The sequence below is a fragment of the Aspergillus steynii genome (assembly GCF_002849105.1).
Source record: "Aspergillus steynii IBT 23096 chromosome Unknown P170scaffold_5, whole genome shotgun sequence".
Lineage (NCBI taxonomy): Eukaryota > Fungi > Ascomycota > Eurotiomycetes > Eurotiales > Aspergillaceae > Aspergillus > Aspergillus steynii.
Window position 1 is genome coordinate 2,394,798 of NW_020194402.1, and position 20,947 is coordinate 2,415,744.

Sequence of the window (20,947 nt, forward strand, 5' to 3'; positions counted from 1 at the left end):
AAAGAAAAAAAAATGCAAGCATTATCTGTACATAGTATGTTCCCTCCGCCTTTCAAGTACTATTTCATTATCCCCGACCGCATATATCTTCATAATTACTATCAAAACCAGATATCAGTCAACAAAACTCAGGCCAAAGACAATCAAGACAACTTACAATCGCACTCTCAACGAATCTCGTCCCTTCGCCATGGTATTCGCCCAGACCCCAACACTCATCGGCGCGACCGGGAAAACACCGTATCCATCTTTATCGATGGTGACAGTCTTCGTCTGCCATTCCAACACATCGCTCCATTTCTCCCGTGCATGCGATCGTCCAACATACATGAGTTTCTTGGAAGAACTGGCATTGCTCATGACGCAGGCAAGACCGTCCGGGTGATATTGGTTACCATATCGAACGAACCCTAGAATCATTAGCAGGTGTTCATGTCTTGCTTGCTCACGGGCAGTAGAGGGCTCTAACCAATGCAATTAGGCTGGTCAAAATAGTCCTGCTGCTCCCCATATGCATACAGCTTGCGTGCTTTGGCAAGGACCGGTAGTCGGCCTCCACAGGAAGGTGTCATCGGGTTCTCGACGTCGCTTCCAATGCCATAGAGATCTCCATAGAATAGACATGGCAGTCCTGCATCCCGCAATAGGATCAAAGCATATGCTAGAGGCTTGAAGAATGGCTCAATCGGTGCCTATCAGAAAAGATTAGATGGAACAGAGAATGTGGGGATTGATCATACCTCTAAAGACTGCCCTGGTTGCTGGGAGATGGTTAGCTCTAGTCAGGCATGGAGATACAGAGGGTTTCTATTACAGTGTCATGATTCATTACAAATGTCTGAAACCAATTAGCATATTCAAAATCATCGAATGCGGTAGATGACTTACAACTGCGTGTGACGGTCGACAGTCAACCAACGTGCCGTCGAAAATGTGCCGAAGATCCGCCTTTTTCATCTGAGAGATACTTGAGAAGCGCTCAACCAACGGTGCATCAAACAACGACGTTCTATATTGTGTCTGTTCTAGGTACTCCCTTAAAGGCTCGACTTCTCCCTTCCAGTACTCTGCTACGACGAAAAAACGCGGTCCAAACGTCTCCCGAAGGTGATCAACCAATTTCGCCTGAAAGCCCGCAGAGTAGTGTTTAGCAGCGTCAAGCCTCATGCCGCTGAGAGGTAATTGGGATCTCATCCATGTGGCCCAGTTGAGCACGTCGCCCTGAACGTCAGGATCGGAATAGTCCAGGTCGGCAAACATCAGAAAGTCATAGTTGCCGTTTTCCTTGCTGACGTCTTCAGCCCATCCTTTGTGAGGCCCGAGCATCTTGTAGATTCCGTTCGTCTTGCGCATTTGGTCCCAATCCACGCCGCTGAAGTGATGCCGTGAGTATTTCATGGAACTATACTTCTCGCCACGGCCGGGGAAGTCGAACCCGACCCATCCTTCCACCAGATCGGGTGCTGAGATCTCCACGTCTCGATCTGTGGTTTCTATGGTTAGCAAGTTGACTTGTACTGTAAAGCTCTGCGTCAAGATCCAAGCAGGCCTACCTTTCGGATCCACTTTGACCGCTGCGAACTGTTCCGTGAAGTCGGCCCCAGCCTTGTGATTGAGCACCGCATCCCAATAGACACCGACACTGAGCTCTTGGGCGCAAGCCATCAGCGACTGAAGTTCCTCCTTGGTGCCCCATTTCGTCGCCCGTGAGCCTTTTTGGTCGAACTCTCCGATGTCGTACAGGTCGTAGATGTCGTAGCCATTTCCTGCGGGATTCATCGCCTTGCACCCTGGGGGAATCCACATGTTATCGACTCCGATCGCTTTCAAGTCCGGCAGAGCTTGCTCCAGACGGCGCCAATGTCCCTGGTCATTCGGGACGTGCCATTCGAAGGCTTGCATCATGAGCGGGTTGTCTGTGGTATCCCATGACGGGAGTTTCTCCAGGTTTTCTGCCTTTTCTGATTTATCATTAACATCGATTAGACAGCATATCTCTGAGAGGGTTGCGCACCTTCGATCTCCTTCCATTTTTGCCTTTCCCATCTCCTCGGGTAAAGGCACTGGAGGAAGCCTAGCATTGAATTGCCGTGACGAAAAATTAAGCCGTCAATTTTTATATGATACTGGGATCAGAATTTGGAAAAATTCTAGAGAACGAGGAAGAAACGTCTTTTATATAACGACGGACGCGTCCTGCGTCGTCAAGGTTTAAACGTAGCGTATCTATCATGTGTCTGACGTGTGTTGCATGCTGGCTCCTGTCGCGGTGGCTTTGCAATATACCTGACTAACCGCAGCATATGTGACACAGGGACAGGCACCTGCCTTTTTGCTCGCAAGGAAGGGTTGGGTGTTTGCTTGCATCGCTGGATGAATCTGTAAGGGAGGAACTGTTTATTTTGGTCGGTGGCTTTCTGCCTGTAGGGTTCCCTGGTTTGGCTACAGCGTTGGATTCCTTTAAGGGGTTGAGGTATTTGAACCCATAAACACGGCATCGTATAGCTCTTTCTCTATATACTATTTTCCTGCCGAGACTATACACTGTATGCACGAGTACGTTGTCGTCTATAAATAACCAGCGATTAGGCTCTCTAGATAAATAACACTGAAAATAAAAATAAAACGGCTAAATTCCCGGAAGCCGCGGAAGCCCCCGGAATCCACCAATCAGCGCCTGCAGAATAAGGTTTTTGCCTGAGGTGTCCATCGCATCCAAGGCTCTCCACCGCGATTCCGGCGAGAATGAGTTGATGCGATGATGTGACCTCATTTCTGGAATGCTTAATTCTGCATTGCCACACCTAAATCCCGGATCGGCGTCGAAGTCGAGGTGCGACGTAGGGAGCTGTCGCTGCCTGAGGCCGATGCCGCCGAAATGGGACGAACGCCACTATGGATGGAAACAGCCTAGTCGCGTCTTCAATATCAGATCTTCCATGATGTCAATTATGACGGCGTATCTCCGGAAAACTCGAGCGACCGCCGGTAGGTAGTTCTAGTTGTAATATGCGGTCGGGTGTAGGCGTCAATACAAACAAGGGGACGGTCGGGATGCGATGTGTCCTTTAACCAGCGAGGATCAGGACAATTAGCCCCCAGAACACCAATGTCAGAACATCAATTCCGGAGCGCTGACATCCTGTCGACAATCCTCATGCTCCGTTGACCGGACGATCGGAGTGGACGGTGGCAAGCGCATTGGCCGCGAAAAGTTTTCGGGTTCGGAGCCGCTAGTGGCAGTCGAGCCGAGCCATCCCTTTCAAATCCTCTTCCCAGTCTAAGGGCCTCGTTTTCTTTCCCATCCCAAACTCTGCAAAGCTTCAATCGCTTGCTCTTCCTCCACCCCCCACTCTCCTCTCCTCCCTCTTTCCCTTCTTTCTTCCTTTCTTAGTGTTTAGAGCACATATACACTCCTATAATAATGTCCGCCACGAACAACTCCCCCGTGGAGGCCGCTAAGGCCGCCGTCGCTCCCCCTGCCGCCCCCAGCGGTCTTCAGCTCTACTCCAAGTTCGCCTTCGCTGGTGCTGTCTGCTGCTCCGTCACTCACGGTGCTCTGACCCCCGTCGATGTGTAAGTCATATCGCCCTCGTCGCATTGATCGCCTTGAACGCGCGTGATTCCGGTCCTGGTCCTCCCTGCGCCGAAAGAAAAGAAAACGCAAAACCTCGAGCCGTTGAAAACACGATTCACCATGACGACCTGCCTTGTTTTTCTCTCCCATCTCGCTGACCTGTCCTCTCCCCTTCCAGCGTCAAGACCCGTATCCAGCTTGACCCCGTCACCTACAACCGTGGCATGCTTGGTGGATTCAAGCAGGTCATCGCCAACGAGGGTGCTGGCGCTCTCCTGACTGGTTTCGGTCCTACCGCCGCCGGTTACTTCCTCCAGGGTGCCTTCAAGTTCGGAGGTTACGAGTTCTTCAAGCAGCAGTGGATCAACCAGCTCGGTCTCGAGACTGCCTCCAACAACCGCACCGCCATCTACCTCGCCTCGTCCGCCACCGCCGAATTCTTCGCTGATATCGCCCTCTGCCCTCTGGAAGCCACCCGTATCCGTCTCGTCTCTCAGCCCACTTTCGCCTCCGGTCTCCTGAGCGGTTTCGGTAAGATCCTCAAGAACGAGGGTATCGGTGCTTTCTACTCTGGATTCGGTCCCATTCTCTTCAAGCAGTAAGTTCCATTGAATCCACAGCCTGCGTGGCTTGCAAGTCAGTGAAAACCATAGTATCTAACACTATATCCACAGGGTCCCCTACACCATGTCCAAGTTCGTCGTCTACGAGAAGGTCGCCGAGGGTGCCTACAAGTTCGTCGACAAGGAGACCGCTTCCGATGGCATGAAGACCGCCGTCAACCTCGGCTCCGGTCTCATCGCTGGTTTCGCCGCCGCTCTCGTCTCCCAGCCCGCTGACACCATGCTCTCCAAGATCAACAAGACCCCCGGTGAGCCCGGTGAGGGTACCATCTCCCGTCTGGCCAAGATCGGTAAGGAGCTCGGCTTCAAGGGCTCCTACGCCGGTATCGGTGCCCGTCTGTTCATGGTTGGTACCCTGACCGCCGGTCAGTTCGCCATCTACGGTGACATCAAGCGTATCTTGGGCGCCACTGGTGGTGTTGAGATCGCCAAATAGATTTAACTGTGTTTAACGTGAACTACTTTGGTGTATTATATTTCTGTCACTAGACTACCTTTTTTTTTTCTGTGCCTCGTTTTTTTTTCTTAAATAACTTGTTTGAAATAGATTTTTCTAGTTAGGAAGATCTTTGTTTGAGGTGTTTGATTACTTTCATTCCCTTCGTAGCAATTGTCGGTGGTTTGGCCATTGTGTTGAACATGATAGACAACCCCGACAGTGATGTTTCCACCTACGTAGACGAATCTACAAGTAAACAAGTAGCTATCTAGCTGGTATCACGAGAAAAGAATAGAACAGCTGGTACCATTAACGATCGATCCCGCGACGAAGAATCTCCAGCATCTCCTGCCCCTTAGGCGCCGTCGTCAGATTCTCCGGCCCGCCCTTCGTAATCAACACGTCGTCTTCGATCCGCACGCCCCCGACGGGAAGATACTTCTCCGCCTCCTCGAAGTCGATATACCTCGCCAGAGGCAGGGTGCGGGCATTCCGCAGCGCCAACCGAGAGAAGTAGATACCCGGTTCGACGGTGATGATCATGCCTTCTTCGAAGAGGTCGGACCGCGTAGAAGAAGAGGAGGAGCCTGTCAGGGTACTGTCCTCGACGGGGACGGGCGGGACGAAAGCCCGCCCACCCCATTGCTTGATGCTGGATGGGTCCTGGGGGGTGTTGGAGGACTCGGTGACGTCGTGGACTTCGAGGCCGACGTGGTGGCCGAGGCCATGCGGGAAGAAGATGTTGGAGGCGCCGGACGCGAGGATCTCGTTGATGTCGTTGCCGCGGAGGACGCCGAGCCGACGCAGTCCCTTGACGGTGTAGAATCGGGCGACCTTTTGTAGGAGCGCGAAGCTGGATCCTTCCTTGGAGAGCTTGATGCAGCGCTCTTGGATGTCTTCGACGATTTGGTAGATGGCTTTGGCGCGGTCGCTGGGCCAGTCGGATGACAAGGACGAGGATGGGGAGGAGGAGGAGGAAGAGGGCAGGGGGATTGTCCGCGTCACGTCGCTGGCGTAGCAGTTCCATTCGGCGCCGGCGTCCAGACAGACCAGCTGTCTTCCGTGCAGGGGCTCGTCGTTCTTGACGTAGTGCAGGACGGCGGCGTTTTCGCCGGAGCCGGCGATGATCTCGTAGGATTGGTTCTTTGCGCCGTGCGAGACGCACGTGTCGAGGAAGAGGCCCTCGATTTCCGTCTCGTTCTTCATCTTGTGGATGGTCTCTAGGATCTTGCGGTGCGCGAGCCCCGAGATCTCATTTGCGCGGCGGATCATGCGGATCTCGTATTCGTCCTTGACCATGCGCGCGATGTTCATGGCCGGTACGAGACGGTCATGGTCGAAGTGGAGACCGGTGGTCGGGATCGCGGGCTTCTGCGTCTCGTGGAGGATGTAGATGGGGTTGGAGCCGTTGGACTTCCGGGCCCAGGACTGGATGTCATCAGAGAGGGAGGCATGGTAGCGCACGCGGTCGACGTCGTAGCGCTGCAGGGCCTCGTCCACGGTCAGCGTCGGTCCCATCCAGATGGCGTGATGGAGGTCGAAGTCCGGCACGTAGAGCGTCAGGAGGTCATTCTTGATGTCGTAGGTCACATGGCAATCAGCCTCGTTGGTGCCGGTGAGGTAGTAGAAGTAGCGTCTTTGTCGGAAGAATCGCGGTTGGTCGGAGTCGCCCCAGTTGATGGTGGGTTGGCCGGCGAGATAGATCAGGCCGGACGAGGCACCGAGCTTCAACGCCGTCTTGCGCGCGTGCTGTTTGGCTGGAGTCGATCGGGGAGGTTAGCCTTCATGTTGAAATCGTTACTCCATGAGTTCGGATTGCGGTGGTTAGATGAAAAGCGAGTCAGGGGGTGAGGCCTACCTGGGTATTTGTCGCATTCGTTGCCTGGCACTGTGATTCGGATATCGCAGGCGTCATCCGGGCCGATTATGGAAGACGGTAAACAACGTCGGACCCCCATTTCTTTTCTCACAATGTGGGGATAAGCATGCACTTGATTCAAGGAAATAAAGTACAATGATGAAGCTATATAGCTACAAAAGTCAAGACAGGATGAAGCAAAAAGGGGGCATGGAGACGGAGTACAGGGAGATGGAAGTGATACAAGGCAGCCTGAATGCGGTGATGGACCCGTGATTAGGTAATCTGTCATATCGAGTTATCGAACTTATCCATTATTTACACCATCAACCAACCACTTTGATTTGCTTCCAAATTGTCACAACGCGACTGTTCATAGCCATTGTACTCTCAACTCTTCGGCTTAGATGAAGGTAGGAATTGGTAGTTTGGAAGACCACGCTATATGAGCATATCAAAGTAGAGGTGAAATGCAACAATCTTGAAGTGTATAACGGAGTAAACTATTCGAGCCAGCCCAGGTATGCGATACACTTGGTACTATGTATATTATAACAAATTTACTCAGAGCCATTGTATATGATATCATGATCGCCTGAAAACATCCATATGATTTCATCCTGCTCTGTATTAGCCAGGCGCAGTAATGCGACTGTTATAACTCACACCATCCACTATGTCAATCGAAACTACTTCTGTTTCAACGGGCGCAGTGTCCGGCAGGGCCTTGACATGAGTGACAAGCTGGTTTTGATCGTCGCGTGCGAAATAAAATCGAAGTATTTCATCATGCTGCAGGAACATTTCTTGGATATCCGGCTGCATGCGGGTGCTTTCATACCACTGGCCTAGGATGCATCTTTTGTTGTCCGTGTAGCAAAGCAGCATCCCCGTACACCGATAATCCACATAGCAAGCTTTGATCAGTTCGATATCCCTTAAAGGGGCCTGTGAGAAGAAGCTAGTGAGCGGTGAAGTGTTCAAAAAGTAAGTCATATCAGAACTTATTGGCATTTGTGGTAGGGACTGTTCATGTTTTCCTCCCATGGAGGAATTCCTTGGTCGACAGATTGCACCCATGCTCGTGAAGCTAGTGATACCTGGAGTTACATCATAGTACAGGCCTAGGATGTCTCCATCATCTGGACCGGATATAGTTTCCATGCCTGTCTTAGAAGGCGAAAAATGTGGCCCAAGAAAGAATGTTCTCTGTCTGATAGTTGTGACCTAGAGTATGTTAGCGAGGTTCAAAAAGCAGAAGCCAGCCAGTCCTACAGCGAGATAACGGCATAACCCGAAGTCGCTTGTATGCCAGTAGACATGCACCGAGCTTATGGTATCTGAGCAGTCAAGTTGAATATGAATAGGACAGCCCTCTTGTTTGCCATACCAATGTACGGAATAATCTTGGCCGCGGGAGGAAAAGTGGACTCCCAAGCCAACAAATCCCCGGTCAGAGCAGAATGCAGTAAGACCATACAAGAGATTGCCTTCCCGTAAAGGTATGTATGCCATGAGTCGCTGAGACTGGGTTGCGAAGTCGAAATGCCGGGGCCAATTATAAAATAGATCTGGAGACAGCAGACATAAATGGCCATAAGGCACTGGAGGAACCCAAAGAAAATCATGCCCGAAGAACGACTTATCGTGAGGACTGACGCTTGAAATCTTCCAGAGCTAGGCTTGCTGTCAGCTTCAATCATCTTCATCGCAGCTAAAGGTTCCATACATCCCAGTCGACCTCCACAGAGAGCGGCTTTTCTGTTCGGCAAGGAACAACACAAGCCAGCTTCCTTGCATCCATGGCCTGATCGATCATGTCGGTAAAATCAGTTTCGGCCTCGGTCAGGAACTCCATCTTTTGAAGTCCATAAGTTCCCAGACTGGAGATGCATACAGCACTGGAAGCTGGTACAGGGACATTTACAGAAAATCTGCTTTCGTGGCCGTATAATGCGTTTCCTTGACGAATACCGCAGACATATGTTTCCTTAATGCGATCCGTGTAATACACCACAATCTCTCCATGTAAAGGAACAGTTGCACTAACAACAGAAAGAGGAATATTTGACCAAATCCTCTTTGCGGCGTTAAGAGCGAGTAAACACCTAACAGTACCAGGGGTAAGAAAATCCCAAACTATTATGGTCAGTTCAACAGGAAGATTTCCACATCTCTTAAGCAGTTCACATAGCACAGTATCACCTTCACCACGTTGGGAAGCTTCAAGCAATGAGTGTCTTGCTTCAGAGAGAGCATAGCTTCTGTAAAACTCCTGCGGAAGCCCAGCCCATACTAGTGGAGTCATTGCAATGCCGAGATTGTAGATAGTGCGAAGACTTAGTAGATCCACCCCTACTGCTCCACAGGAACTATGAACAGAAGGGGCGTATTTAGCTTTCCTTTGCGGGTGTTTGGAAATCCTGATATCTAGCTCTTCCAAGTAGGCCGAATGACTGTTCTCCGGAAAGCGTATGGACCGAGTGATGAATAGGTCGCAATCTGGGATATCACGCAATATTACTGACAATATCAGTATAAAGTGTAGATAGATCTGAGCCGGGCATACCTGAACGAAAGGCAGTGTTTCCATCAAACCTCTGGCCACAGAGTGAGCAATGGGGTATTCTCACATAGTTACAAAGAGAGTTCATTTTGGGCGCACTGTTTAAGGCGGGGAAGATCGAGGGTTGCAAAGAATTAGCATAATGTGTATGAGATACTTGAGCTACTAGATTATTTATTGTCCATCCCCGCGAGCGGTCTGCAAGGCACCTGACGAAGCTGGTTGACGTGGAATGTAGGTAGCTACTTTGTCTTAATTGCCTGCTGCCTGGATCCTATTACCATTATCTTGCGCTGAGAAAGTCTCGATGACTGTAAAAAGACCTTGTCTATTCACAGCGGTCAAGACGGCCTTTGCAGGTTATTTCCAAGGCCATACTAGGAGTAAGCTATTCATAATTTCATATACAGTTGGAGTCTCACATTTGGAATCTGTGCAACCGCACCTGCCGTGGAGGGAGCACCCGTAGGACAGATGGATACAGCAAACGTTGGCAGACGAACATGTTCTAGACCGAGAGCTAGCCCGGCATTACTTTCTGGTGGAGCTAATTCCATGGTGCTCTGTACTCGTGACGAGACGACTGCCAGTTGGCATTCTATGCTCGATCATGTGGTAACTATTATGGCTATAATTTATCGTGTTATTGACAAGGACATAAGGCACGGGTTGACCCCTCGAGGGAGACAAAGGCCGAAGCAAGGGGATGGATTTTCATGAGTGAAGAGTTGCGAGAAGCATAGGGGTGCATTCTCCTGATCCCAGGTGATCTCCCCTGGGAGAAGTTCATCATGAACTGCCAGGGATCGCTGGCGGAGAGGACAAGGCAGGAGACAACGTGGGCGTCGTCGATGCCTGATAAATCGACGGTTGGCTCTGCCAAGCCCTTAAAGCGGCGACTTCCAAGGCTGATCTGGAAGTCCTGGATTTCAAGGCTCTGTACCCGTACGGTACGGTATTACTTACCCCGGCAGCCTTACCAGGACATTGCGATTGTCGTCATTGCGTCGTCGCCCCGGGCAGAGGGATTATTCGGCATCTACTGCGTCGTCCTGAAACATTTCAGATTAAGAACTGCCTTATTGCCGTAGACTCTACTAAGACTGCAGCATTAATTATACTTGTGCGACGATGGTCCTACCGAATTGGCCGATTGACTTCGGACAAAAATGCATCTGAACGCATCGCCCGGAAGCGTCGCGGTGGCCGTGCCTCGCCACATGTAATCATGACACCAGGCAGTGACCGTCTTGTCTTGTACCGTCCTGTCATTTACTCCTTCTCGCCCAATTCTCCCTGCCGTCTACCTTGGATCATCGTCCTCTCCTTCCCACTCCCCTGTCCTCCTCTGCCGGTCTTCCCTTTTCTTTTGTCGGTGATTATTTAACTTTTGTTTCCATACTCCCCGAAATTGCTCTCTCTCGACCTCCCATTCGGAATCCAGTCAATGAACGATGCGGGGATCTGAAGCATCGGGGCCCGGTGCCCTTTGGGATGCTCCCTCGACGACCCTCACCACTTCCGTGATAAGCCGCACACCGTCCGTTCTCCCGGTCGCAGAAGCCCCCCATCCCGCCACCGTCCCCGACCCCGTCGCCCCCGACGTCAAATCCCTTCGTATGGCGATGTCGGCCAGAAGTCAAGATGGCGGTCTAGTCAGCGCCGCTGCCAATACGCCCAGTTCGACCGGCAAGGGCATCTTGATCGGCGTCCTGTCCGCTTTTGGCTCGGCCGCCGTCGCAGTCGTCGTCCTGGCCGTGTTCTTCTTCTTCAAGTATACTCGGCGTGGTAGAATCATCTTGGATCGCATCGGTCGACCCGGTGAATTCGACGATGAACAGGCTTTCTTGCGGGAGGAGTCGGAGGCGTTGGAAACCATGGATGATTTGTCGCGATCGGAGTACTTGAGAGCGAAAGGTGAGCTTGGAAGATAACGATGCGCAGCCATCGATGTGGCGCGGTTCGCTAATTCGAGGTTCTCTAGCATTTGTCGAAGGCAACCCGCCCGAGTCGATGCAGACCGATATCTCGCTGTCTCAGTTTCTTGCGATCCAAGAGAAGGGCGTCTCGGCGTGGGAGTTTCAACCGGAGCTGGAAATCGCCAACTGCTTTGTCGAGGCCCGGACGGAAATCGAGTTCTACGATTCAGAATGCAGCGTTCAGACCAATCTCCCGGTTCCAAAGCAGAACGACGTTTACTATTGGGAGGCGAAGATATACGATAAGCCCGAAACCACTCTTATCAGCATCGGCATGACCACGAAACCCTATCCACTGTTCAGACTGCCTGGTACGCTCGGTCCCTTGGGCAAGACTATTTTTGTTTCTTTCAGTATTGTGCCGATCGCTAATTCTTCTTTTCTCCTATAGGTTTCCACAAGTCCTCGGTAGCCTACCAGTCCACGGGTCACCGGAGATACAACCAACCGTTCGCGTCCAGCCCATATGGCCCGCATCTCCTCCAAGGAGATGTCGTTGGGATCGGATACCGGCCTCGATCGGGTACAATTTTCTTCACCCGCAACGGAAAGAAACTCGAAGATGTGGTCCATGGTCAGAAGGCGCAGAATTTCTTCCCCACGGTCGGTGCGAATGGACCCTGTGCTGTGCACGTCAACTTTGGCCAAATGGGCTTTGTCTTCATTGAAGCGAATGTCAAGAAATGGGGTCTGGCTCCCATGACCGGTAGTCTGGCTCCCCCTCCGCCCTATGGAAGCGAGCAGGGTAGCATCCTACTTGAGTCCGGCCGCGAGAGTGCTGCTCAGATCTCCCACCGTGTTTATCAAGATGCCGGCAATGCGCGGACAAGCTCGACCCTTCGGATTGCACCCTCGGTCAGCCCTGGCCCGGTGCGGTCCCCAACCGATATCTCGCTCGCTCAATTAGCGCATGTTCCTTCCAATGAAGATGCCGGAGAGGGTTCCAGTCGGACAAATGGCGCAGACGGCGAGCAGGATCCGTTATTAACCACGCACGATGCCGACGATGCCGACCAAGCTCCTCCCCCGGATTATTCTAGCGCAGATGGGAGTCCCCGCAACAGCGAGGACATTCCACGGCAATACCAACCGCCCATACCCAGCTACGATGCCGCTGTTGGCAACGCGGACCATGTCCGTGGTAGAAATGCCACGGACGAAAACCATTAAACCACTTTTATCGTTTCTCACATGTTTTTTCTCCTCCGGGCCCCTTTCGGTAATTGGCGAGGTCCCCTTGTGTTTATAGGCATTCGAGCCGTTCACCATGTCGATATCATTTCTGTCATTGATTTTAGCGGTCGGGGTTGGCGTTTTAATGGGCGAGTTTTCACGGTCGAACTTTTCATGGGAGGCGGTATGCCACGGGGTAGTGGCAGTGATGACTCTTTTACGTATATAGGGACTGGCTCTTCTTTCTTCCCCCCTCTTCATGTTTCCCATATGTTTTTCTTTCCCCACCGGTGCATCATCCCCTTGAGCTCGAAGCAACGGGAGGGTTATCTGCACTCGAACCCAAAACCATAACAATTCATTTGAACTCCGCGGCGTTTGGAGAACATCTTATTCCAGATTGACATACGGAATCTGGAGGTCTCAGCGATTGATATCCCCCATCTGTCATTAGGATTACCACCATGCTTACATGCTTTCTCACTCCATGATCCTGCGGGCGTCCGCATGGTATGGCCGTACACGCAGTACGGAGTACCTCGTAGCGTAGCGACTTGTTCCTGCTGGCGGTGAGACGATCTCGATAAGGAAGACTATCGATAAGGCCGATAAGGATAAGAAAGACTCAGGTGACGCTAAGCCAGAGAGGATCACGTCATCTCTCCACAGTCTCTTTGTGACTGCGACTTTGTCTTTCTCCGCTTCGCTTCGACGATCAGCGTTCGCTCGAGTAGCAAAGGCATGGCTTGCTTACTCTGGAGTCTTGACCGACCGTTCATTCCTATCTGGCCCCAATTGGCGCGATCCTTCGTCATTTGCCCCTGCCTCGTCTCTAATTAATCCATTAACCAATTAATAAATTAATCTGATCTACTACTTCCCGATCGCCCTGCCCTGTCTGTCCCGGTTCACTTCTCTCTTCTCCGCCTTTTTGAAGCTGGGGAATTCCTTATATCTAGGCGATTCCGGTGTGGTCGTTCCTGTATCATTTCCTTCTTTTCTTTGATTCGACCTTTCCAACAGGGGGCAATTGGACCTCTCACAACGCCTTCTGATTCCTGCCTTGTCCACCCAACCCTCCCGACCGGGGCCCATCAAGCTAACCTAGCCATATATGCGCGGAATGAATCAATTCATGGCGATGAGCTAGATGGATGATTCAATGATTGGGAAATACTTTCTTTGAGACATTTACAGCTGCGCGGAAGCGAGAACCAGCCTCCTACTGCGTACTGTATCGCGGTGGTTGCTTCGATCTCGTCGGGAAACGCCGACCCTCTGCATCGAATCGAATCATTGAACGGTACCAATCAAGAAAAAGGCAAAAAAAAAAAAAAAAAAAAAAAAAAAAAAAAAAAAGGATCGACAGCAATTGTTCCTTCCATTCCTTCTGGAATCCCATCATCTGGGCGATCCACGTTTGTGTCTCGGTGGTGGTGACACAACCGTCCTCTAATTTACAGATCCGAGAGTTAAGGCCTCTTCCTGCCTGCCTGCGCCCAGCCGCTCCCTTCCAGAGGGAAGAGCGATCACGCGCAGGCTTGAATTCAGCAGCGAATCTCCTGCCGAAACCCTTTTCACCCGTGCAACATCATTGCTGTTGGTCCTATTTTCTGCTCTTCCCCTGACAGCGAACAAAGACGCTGCTGGTCAAGTGGAATTTCCTTAATATCTTTGTTTTCAAGCATAAAGCCGTAAACATCTGCGTTGTTTGCTCGGGGTCGGCAAATCCATTATACTTTCACAAAACAGCATCCTTGACCTTCTTTATTGTTTGAGAGACAGGGACACAAAGGAAGCCTCTAGGCGTCTCCTCTTGTCGACGTATTTTGCCTGAAAGTCTGTCTATTCTCTTGGGGCTTAGCTCTACTCCACGATATGACATCAAAAGCCAAGGACAAGGGAGCAGCAAGCGAAACTAAGATGGTATCCAAGGCTGGAGGAGTCGAGACTGAAACGCTTCCTGCATCAGGAACAGCAGATGGAGGCTTACAAGTGATTGTCTTGGTAGGTCCTGGCCTTTCGTGTCCATCTACACGTCACCTTTTGTTTTTGATCGCCCCTCTATTTTGCCATAAATCGTGTTCCTCTCTCCCATGATTCCTCATGTTTCTGTGCCGATACCCACTTGGGCTGGTCGTTTGGTTTTCTTGAGCCAAGTGGCTTTCTCGATGGCGCATGGCTCTCGGCAAGTTTCGGGATCCGGCATTTGACGCGCATAATGGTTGCTGACCTGTCTCAAAAGGGACCGACAGGAGGCCCATGTGAAGATAGCATTACTGGAATGCTAGTTCGATCAACCTCAACAAGCTGGGGACCAGATTCGATGATCGCAGTCGATGCTGGCACCCTTTTATGCGGACTTAAAAATGTCCTAGAGACAAGTGACGACAATGGGCCCTTTTCCGGTATGGCTATGCCCTACAAAACCGCCAAGGCGAATGCTGCACACATCCTTCGAGAGATCGTCGGACCTGTGTTAGTCACGCATGCTCATTTGGACCACATCTCGGGCTTTGTTGTAAACACGCCGATTCTGGAAGCCTCCAGCGGTCCCAAACGTCTGACTGCTCTGCCGTCCGTCATTTCGGCCTTCAAGGAGCATATGTTCAATGAGATATTGTGGCCAAATCTCACCGATGAAGATGGTGGAGCGGGGCTCATCACTTTCCAACGCTTGGTGGAAGGCGGCAACCCACACATGGGCCGAGGTGAAGAGAAAGGATATGTTCGCGCCTGCGAGGGACTTACGACCCGGTGTTTTGCCGTAAGTCACGGGCGATGCAAACGGCCGTATCAACAGCAGCCCACCACTTCAACACCTGATCTAAACCCTCGTCGCTTGAGCCTGCCGTCGTCAGCAGATCCTGTATTGTTTCAGGTCGATAACCCAACGTGAGTATATCGATCCGCTGTTTTATTTTAGAGGGCTGACTTAAGGATTCTTTTGTCGACAGGCCGTTACTCTCACCTGCAACAGGACAGTCGCAATCCTCTCAGTCCCCACGGGAAGTATGTACGGCGGTCGAAAGCTCCGCATTTTTCATTCGTGACCATGCTTCAGGAATAGAAATCATAATTTTCGGCGACATCGAGCCGGACTCGATCTCGATCCATCCGCGCAACCAGCGTGTCTGGGAAAAGGCCGCGCCTAAGGTGCTTTCCAAAGTTTTGCGCGCCATATTTATCGAGTGTTCTTACGATAACTCCGTCTCCGACGAGTTTCTATACGGTCACCTTTGCCCACGCCACTTAATAAAGGAGCTCAAGGTCCTGGCTCGACTGGTCTTTAAGTTGAAGCACGGGGCAGGCCACAAACGCAAACGTGCCACACCACCAGAGCAGGAACACGCCCCGGAAGAGCCCCCCAGTGCCAAGCAGAAAAGCGGAAGATCAAAATCTCATTCATCTGCAAAGGGGACACAGCGAGGAAGAGGAAGAACAAGCACCGTCACGTTTGCGGATACACCAAGCGGCTCCCTTGCTGCTGCTAACGACGACATTGAGGAAACGACTGATGATATTAAGTGGTCGGAAGAGGAGAAACCTCTAGAAGGTCTGACCATCTTTCTCATTCACATTAAGGATGATATGAGTGAGGACGAGCCTGTCGCCGAGCGCATATTGAGCGAAGTCACGGAATTGGCAGAGACGGAGAACCTAGGATGCACGATCCGCGTTCCCGGCCGTGGTGAGAACATCTTAATCTAAAGGGCGGATTTCCCGGGCATTCAGCACATACCACCGGGTCGCCAGAGCTTGGACCGCTTGTTCGAGCCGGTTCTAACTGTCTTGTCTGAACGTCATGGGTCTCTGCAGTACCTGGAGAGCCGAACTACTACCTCACACTGCCAATATCCTCTGGCATTATTCTTTTCCGAGACAACTTCAGTGCAAAGCACATGACTCTTTACAACCGCTAATGCTCATTTCCATTATCACGAATTGTTATTTTGCATGTTAGATTTTTCCATGGGCGGATGACTGAGTACGGCTTATGTTGAATACTTATGGTACGGTTTGCATTGTTACTACTTTTCTGTTCTGTGTACTCGTGTATTTTTCATGAAAGTCAGTATAATAGGGATGGGTGGATTCGGTCCGGTTCGAAGATCACGGCTATCATTATATCTATTGGTGTCGGTGTGCTCATGAAGGCTTCAGAGGTTTTCCTATGTTGAGGTCGTTTCAGCCGATGAAACTCCTCGTGTAAATGTATTTTTACCTACCTCTAGTCGTTTCACATTGCCTCAAAAAAACTTGAGAGTTTTAGTACTTGTCATGAACAGTACCTTGGAATTCTTCTTGATAGGCTTCACCCAGCGCGTGGACCTGCTCTTGCGATGTTCAACTACAAGTAGAACTGTATCGAGGCGTCTGACACCGTAGAACAAGGAATCCAGTACGAAAAGAACAATATGACTTAAGAATCGGTGACATTGATAAGAAAGATAGTAAATGAAATTACAAAAAAGTAAGAATTCAAGAGCCACCGAAAGGAAGTCAAAGAAAGAAGAAAAGAAAAGAAAAAAACTAAGCTAGCCATGCATCATGCCATGCACATTCACTCACTCACACATTCATCTTGGCGCTATAAAACATACACACGCAATCAATGCATCCGTCTAGGCGAAACCATGAAAACATCCGATCTAGACGGCCCAATCCAGCTGGGCGTAAGGGCTTTCTACTGCTGCGACGCAGATGCCTTCGCGACGATATCCTCCCACAGGGAGCCCTCGCCTTGCGGGATCTGCAGACCCGAGGGTTGCTCGTCGGCTTTGGCGGCGGGTTGGTTCTGGGGAAGATCGAGGATGGGTTCGCCGTCGCGGGCGAAGGCGATGAGGTCCTCCTCGGTGCCCCATTCGCCCATGGCCATGACGCCGATGGGGACGCGGGTGCCGTCCTGGACGTAGCCGGCGGGGATGTTGATGGCAGGGCAGCCGGTGAAGTTGGCGAGCCAGACGTACTCCATGTTGCGGACGGAGGTCTTGCCGTCGGAGAGGCCGCGCGAGAGGTCGGCGTCGCTGCTGATCTTCCAGCCGGGGATGGGGGTGGTGGGGGAGAGGACGAGGAGGCCCGGGTGGGTTTGGAAGAGGTGGGCGAGGTGGGACATGAGGAGGCTGCGGAGGCGCTGGGCGGCGAGGAAGTCCTGGCCGGCGATCTGCCACATGCCCATGGAGACGAGGACCTTGTTGGGGGCGGTCAGGTTGCTGATTTGCTTTGGGGAGAGGCCCGAGGCGATTTCGGTCATGATGGTGAGGACGTGGGCGCGCTGGCCTTCGGGGAGGTAGGGGATGTTGATGTCGATGACGTTGTAGCCCTGCTTGCGGTAGAAGTCGAGGGAGGAGTCGAAGACAGCGCGGACAGAGGGCTCGGCGCGGTCGATCCACTCCTTGACGATGCCGATGGTCTTGTTCTTGGGACGGGCTTCGTATGGGGAGATGCTGGTGAGCGGGTCGGGGAAGGCCGCGGACATGGGATCCTCGTGGACGGGGGCGGGAGCGGCCATGATGCGGTAGGCGAGAGCCAGGTCGTCGATGCTGGCAGCGATCGGCCCGTAGACACCCACGGTCGAGGCCAGCGACACAGTCGGGCTACCGCTCACTCGCCCGTGCGACGGTTTGAGACCCCAGACGCCGCAGAAGGAAGACGGGATACGAATCGAGCCACCGCCGTCTGCGCCGAGAGCGATAGGCACCAGGCCCGCACCCACAGCGTATCCGGATCCCCCGGAAGAGCCTCCGCAGTAGTAGTTGCGGTTGCTGGGGTTTCTCGGAGTGCCGTGGTTGGGGTTATTGTTGTTGGTATCTATTGAGAACGCTGTCAGCTTTTTTGTTGGTGGCCTGATTGTAGCGAATTGGGATGCTCACCTAGGCCAAGCTCATGCATGGTGGTCTTTCCGACGACGATAGCGCCGGCCTCTTCCCATTTCTTCACGCACCAGGAGGTGCCTTCGAAGTCACCTTTGAAATCCAACTTGGTCCCGAGCGTCCGACGGTATCCCTCGATGTGCACTTCGTCTTTGATCGCCACGGGAATACCATCCAAGGGACCCAGGGGATTGCCATCCTTGTATCTTTTCGTGGAAGCCTCCGCAGCGGCACGGACCCGATCTATTTGCGATTCTAAGAATGCGATGGAATGCTTTCCGGGGGGCTTTGCGTCCCGACGGATCAAAGGAAGAAGCGTCTCGGCGACCGCGATCGGAGTGAGTTCTCCCGACTTGAAGAGGGCATGGTAATCGGCGGAGGTGTAATAGCCCGAGGAGCCTCTGCGCCTTTCCGTCGGCACAGGGAGATCGGAGCGAGGCGAGGCGTTGGCATCATGGATGGGAATCACGGTAGGGTCGTAGCGGGCGGAATACTGCTGCAGGTGCGGAACTTCGCGAACGACGTCAAAGCCGGCATTCCGCCAGAAGTAGCTCTGGATAAACCCCACGGAATGAATACTGAGTTCAGAGAGAGAGCCAAAGTCAGCCAGCACACCACGCGAAACTGCCAAGTTAAAGTTGGCAGTGGAAAACTCAGTACTCACAGGGCAGCGCCAATAGCCAAAGGAGTGCCGCGAAAAACAGGAATCGACTGGTCTTCGTTCTGGTACGGGGCGGACGGTCCCTGACGGACCTCCGGATAGTGGAAGAACTGCGATTCGTCGGTGGTTGAACCCATGATGGCTTTGCGATCGAGATAGCTTGAAGGGAAAGAAAAGGAAGAGGATTGCAATGCGTCGCAAGTCGACGTTTACGAGGTGGGGAGTCACCTGATGGCGCGTGATGCCTCGGCTCAACTGTCAAAGAGTCTCGTTCTTTGGACTTTCTCCGATTAATTCGCCCCCGCCACGAGATCCACATCTTTGGTGCGGAGAATTCGAGAAAAAATAAACAATTACTTTTTTTTTGTCACTATATACACACTAATCCAACCACATGTTGTACTCCCTCACAGAACTAGTTTGATGTTCGCCTTTTGCATGGCTAACGCAACGCCGGTGATAACCGCGGCATATGCGACAAGGATCGCCATGCTTTGCGGCGTGTTGACGTCAAGCGTAGGGACGCTCAAATTGACGGCCCCAGTCAGAAGGTTTGCCACCAGGAAGATGGCAAGCCCATTTTTGTTGAACGCAGCCATGATACGACTGGTCGCCAGTGCCACGCGCTCCGTCTCTCCACTTTTCTCGGTGGAACGATGGACGAAGGGGAAGAATACAGTTTCCAAGCCGCAGAATAGAAAGAGTTGACCAATATTGAAGGCGGACACCCAGAGGACGTAGGGAAGATTCGCTAGGCGGCGGGAGACGGGGATGTTGGCTCCGTAGCCCAACGCATACGTGGAATTCAGCGTAAATAACCCGATCCACACGAGACTCTGTACTCCGAGGCTCGTGAGCAAGTCCTTCCGGGCATGCTTGGGCGACTTCGAAGCGCTCGTGCCACGGGGTATGATACGAACGCCAACGGCACGACCGGCCAGGAAGATAGCTAGGTACCCCAAGAAGGAAAAGATACCCTCCCGGTTCTTGGACAGCAGATCTGGACCGCGCGGTGCAACAAGGATGTAGCCCTTCAAATCTGTCGACTCAAGCGCTACTTGGTACAACGCTGCGACCGCCAGAGCAAGAAGCTCATACGAGGGGACAAAGGTGGCTAGGCCATCAAAGAGCTCCACGAACGGGGGTAACAGTCCTAGCGTGAAAAAGAAATTCCAATGGACACCGTACTCTGTGACATGTTCGGCGTAGTCAAGGCCCTTAACACTGTACAGTCGTATCAGACCCAGCACAAGTAGAGGAATCGAATGACGGAAGGAGCCGGTCAATCTGCGGAACAAAGGAGGTTTCGCGGATGGATTCGTCCGTCCTTTAAGCAGGGAGCGAGCAGACACCACCCCCCCGGAAAACACGAAAGACCCAACGCCTAAATCCATCAGTGACGTGCCCCAGTTTTCGACTTTGGCGAACCGTCGGGGGAAGATGGGAAAGTCAACCGCGAGTATAGCAACACAGGTAACGATCATCATAGCAGCACGGTAGGTTGTGAGGAATGGGTGGATGGGAAGAGATTCGGGCGCATCCGTCACTTGCTTCGAGCTCTTCTGGGCTGGCGGTTTCGCTTTCTGCTGGGGACGAGGCGCCGGCGATGTGAACAGCAGAAGGAGAGCCGGGGATACCAGGAGGATGTTCAAGGTCCATGGCGCCGCCGCATAGATAGTGGTCGCAAATAAGATTGCCAAAACATTGAGCAAGAAATCGGTGACGAGAGCAGGGCCCCCGTATGGGTTGAAGAAGGACAGACGGGATTGTAACACCGACCAAAGGAGCACCGAGGCCTAGTCAAGGAATGAAATCTTAAATCAGTATAAGCGATACCAAGAAATCGGATGGGGCCACCCACAGGAGCTACCAGAGTGACGGCATTGATCTCCAGAATGCTTCCGCCGGCAAGATTGGACACGAAGGCTTCTTTTCGAGCTTTATAGCTCTGGTCCATGGTGATTGACAGGGGAGCTTAGTGATTATCGCAATTGATCAGTGAACGACACGATCCGTGGTATCCAACTCATTCAGTAGATGTTCGCCAGTTTCTTTTGCCCACAGTTCGTGGCGCGACGATGGGATGGCAGAGACGCAGGCAAAGACGCGACGTGGAAGTTGGCCAATACGATACATACGGCTCCAACGGGCCATTAGTATGCGAGGGGCGTGACCCGTACGGTAACGGGATTACATCA

General features: G+C 52.1%; 9 protein-coding genes across 9 annotated transcripts; 4 read left to right on the top strand and 5 right to left on the bottom strand.

The window, feature by feature from the left end:
• Nucleotides 1–153: 153 nt before the first annotated feature.
• Nucleotides 154–2,081, bottom strand: P170DRAFT_359357 (alpha-amylase; the record flags this gene model as incomplete). The annotated part of the gene is made up of 6 exons (XM_024844350.1): nucleotides 154–410; nucleotides 470–692; nucleotides 741–761; nucleotides 889–1,484; nucleotides 1,554–1,961; nucleotides 2,015–2,081. 6 exons carry the CDS (start codon nucleotides 2,079–2,081, stop codon nucleotides 154–156), a joined length of 1,572 nt encoding a protein of 523 aa, XP_024703558.1.
• A 1,355-nt stretch (nucleotides 2,082–3,436) lies between these two features.
• P170DRAFT_437925 (putative mitochondrial phosphate carrier protein (Mir1)) lies at nucleotides 3,437–4,707 on the top strand. Its single transcript, XM_024849475.1, has 2 exons — nucleotides 3,437–4,175; nucleotides 4,252–4,707. The coding sequence occupies exons 1-2, from the start codon at nucleotides 3,802–3,804 to the stop codon at nucleotides 4,634–4,636; spliced, it is 759 nt and encodes a 252-aa protein (XP_024703559.1). The 5' UTR covers nucleotides 3,437–3,801; the 3' UTR covers nucleotides 4,637–4,707.
• Nucleotides 4,708–4,733: 26 nt separating this feature from the next.
• P170DRAFT_437926 (aminopeptidase P family protein) lies at nucleotides 4,734–6,714 on the bottom strand. The gene is made up of 2 exons (XM_024849476.1): nucleotides 6,498–6,714; nucleotides 4,734–6,396 (listed from the first exon to the last, which is right to left on the bottom strand). The coding sequence occupies exons 1-2, from the start codon at nucleotides 6,595–6,597 to the stop codon at nucleotides 4,949–4,951; spliced, it is 1,548 nt and encodes a 515-aa protein (XP_024703560.1). The 5' UTR covers nucleotides 6,598–6,714; the 3' UTR covers nucleotides 4,734–4,948.
• Nucleotides 6,715–7,057: 343 nt separating this feature from the next.
• P170DRAFT_476884 (uncharacterized protein) lies at nucleotides 7,058–8,355 on the bottom strand (the record flags this gene model as incomplete). The annotated part of the gene is made up of 4 exons (XM_024853392.1): nucleotides 7,058–7,117; nucleotides 7,164–7,445; nucleotides 8,157–8,174; nucleotides 8,227–8,355. The coding sequence occupies 4 exons, from the start codon at nucleotides 8,353–8,355 to the stop codon at nucleotides 7,058–7,060; spliced, it is 489 nt and encodes a 162-aa protein (XP_024703561.1).
• A 1,904-nt stretch (nucleotides 8,356–10,259) lies between these two features.
• Nucleotides 10,260–10,576, top strand: P170DRAFT_209230 (uncharacterized protein). Its single transcript, XM_024842805.1, has one exon. It carries the CDS (start codon nucleotides 10,292–10,294, stop codon nucleotides 10,448–10,450), a length of 159 nt encoding a protein of 52 aa, XP_024703562.1. The 5' UTR covers nucleotides 10,260–10,291; the 3' UTR covers nucleotides 10,451–10,576.
• On the top strand, nucleotides 10,424–12,699 carry P170DRAFT_437930 (SSH4 family protein). The gene is made up of 3 exons (XM_024849477.1): nucleotides 10,424–10,980; nucleotides 11,048–11,353; nucleotides 11,434–12,699. The coding sequence occupies exons 1-3, from the start codon at nucleotides 10,518–10,520 to the stop codon at nucleotides 12,210–12,212; spliced, it is 1,548 nt and encodes a 515-aa protein (XP_024703563.1). The 5' UTR covers nucleotides 10,424–10,517; the 3' UTR covers nucleotides 12,213–12,699.
• A 1,737-nt stretch (nucleotides 12,700–14,436) lies between these two features.
• pdeA (3',5'-cyclic-nucleotide phosphodiesterase PDE1) lies at nucleotides 14,437–15,926 on the top strand (the record flags this gene model as incomplete). The annotated part of the gene is made up of 2 exons (XM_024854112.1): nucleotides 14,437–15,096; nucleotides 15,156–15,926. 2 exons carry the CDS (start codon nucleotides 14,437–14,439, stop codon nucleotides 15,924–15,926), a joined length of 1,431 nt encoding a protein of 476 aa, XP_024703564.1.
• A 711-nt stretch (nucleotides 15,927–16,637) lies between these two features.
• P170DRAFT_456842 (amidase) lies at nucleotides 16,638–18,904 on the bottom strand. Its single transcript, XM_024851653.1, has 3 exons — nucleotides 18,753–18,904; nucleotides 18,089–18,666; nucleotides 16,638–18,026 (listed from the first exon to the last, which is right to left on the bottom strand). The coding sequence occupies exons 1-3, from the start codon at nucleotides 18,884–18,886 to the stop codon at nucleotides 16,903–16,905; spliced, it is 1,836 nt and encodes a 611-aa protein (XP_024703565.1). The 5' UTR covers nucleotides 18,887–18,904; the 3' UTR covers nucleotides 16,638–16,902.
• Nucleotides 18,905–19,115: 211 nt separating this feature from the next.
• On the bottom strand, nucleotides 19,116–20,856 carry gwt1 (putative GPI anchor biosynthesis protein Gwt1). The gene is made up of 2 exons (XM_024851654.1): nucleotides 20,611–20,856; nucleotides 19,116–20,545 (listed from the first exon to the last, which is right to left on the bottom strand). The coding sequence occupies exons 1-2, from the start codon at nucleotides 20,704–20,706 to the stop codon at nucleotides 19,157–19,159; spliced, it is 1,485 nt and encodes a 494-aa protein (XP_024703566.1). The 5' UTR covers nucleotides 20,707–20,856; the 3' UTR covers nucleotides 19,116–19,156.
• Between the last annotated feature and the right edge of the window lie 91 nt (nucleotides 20,857–20,947).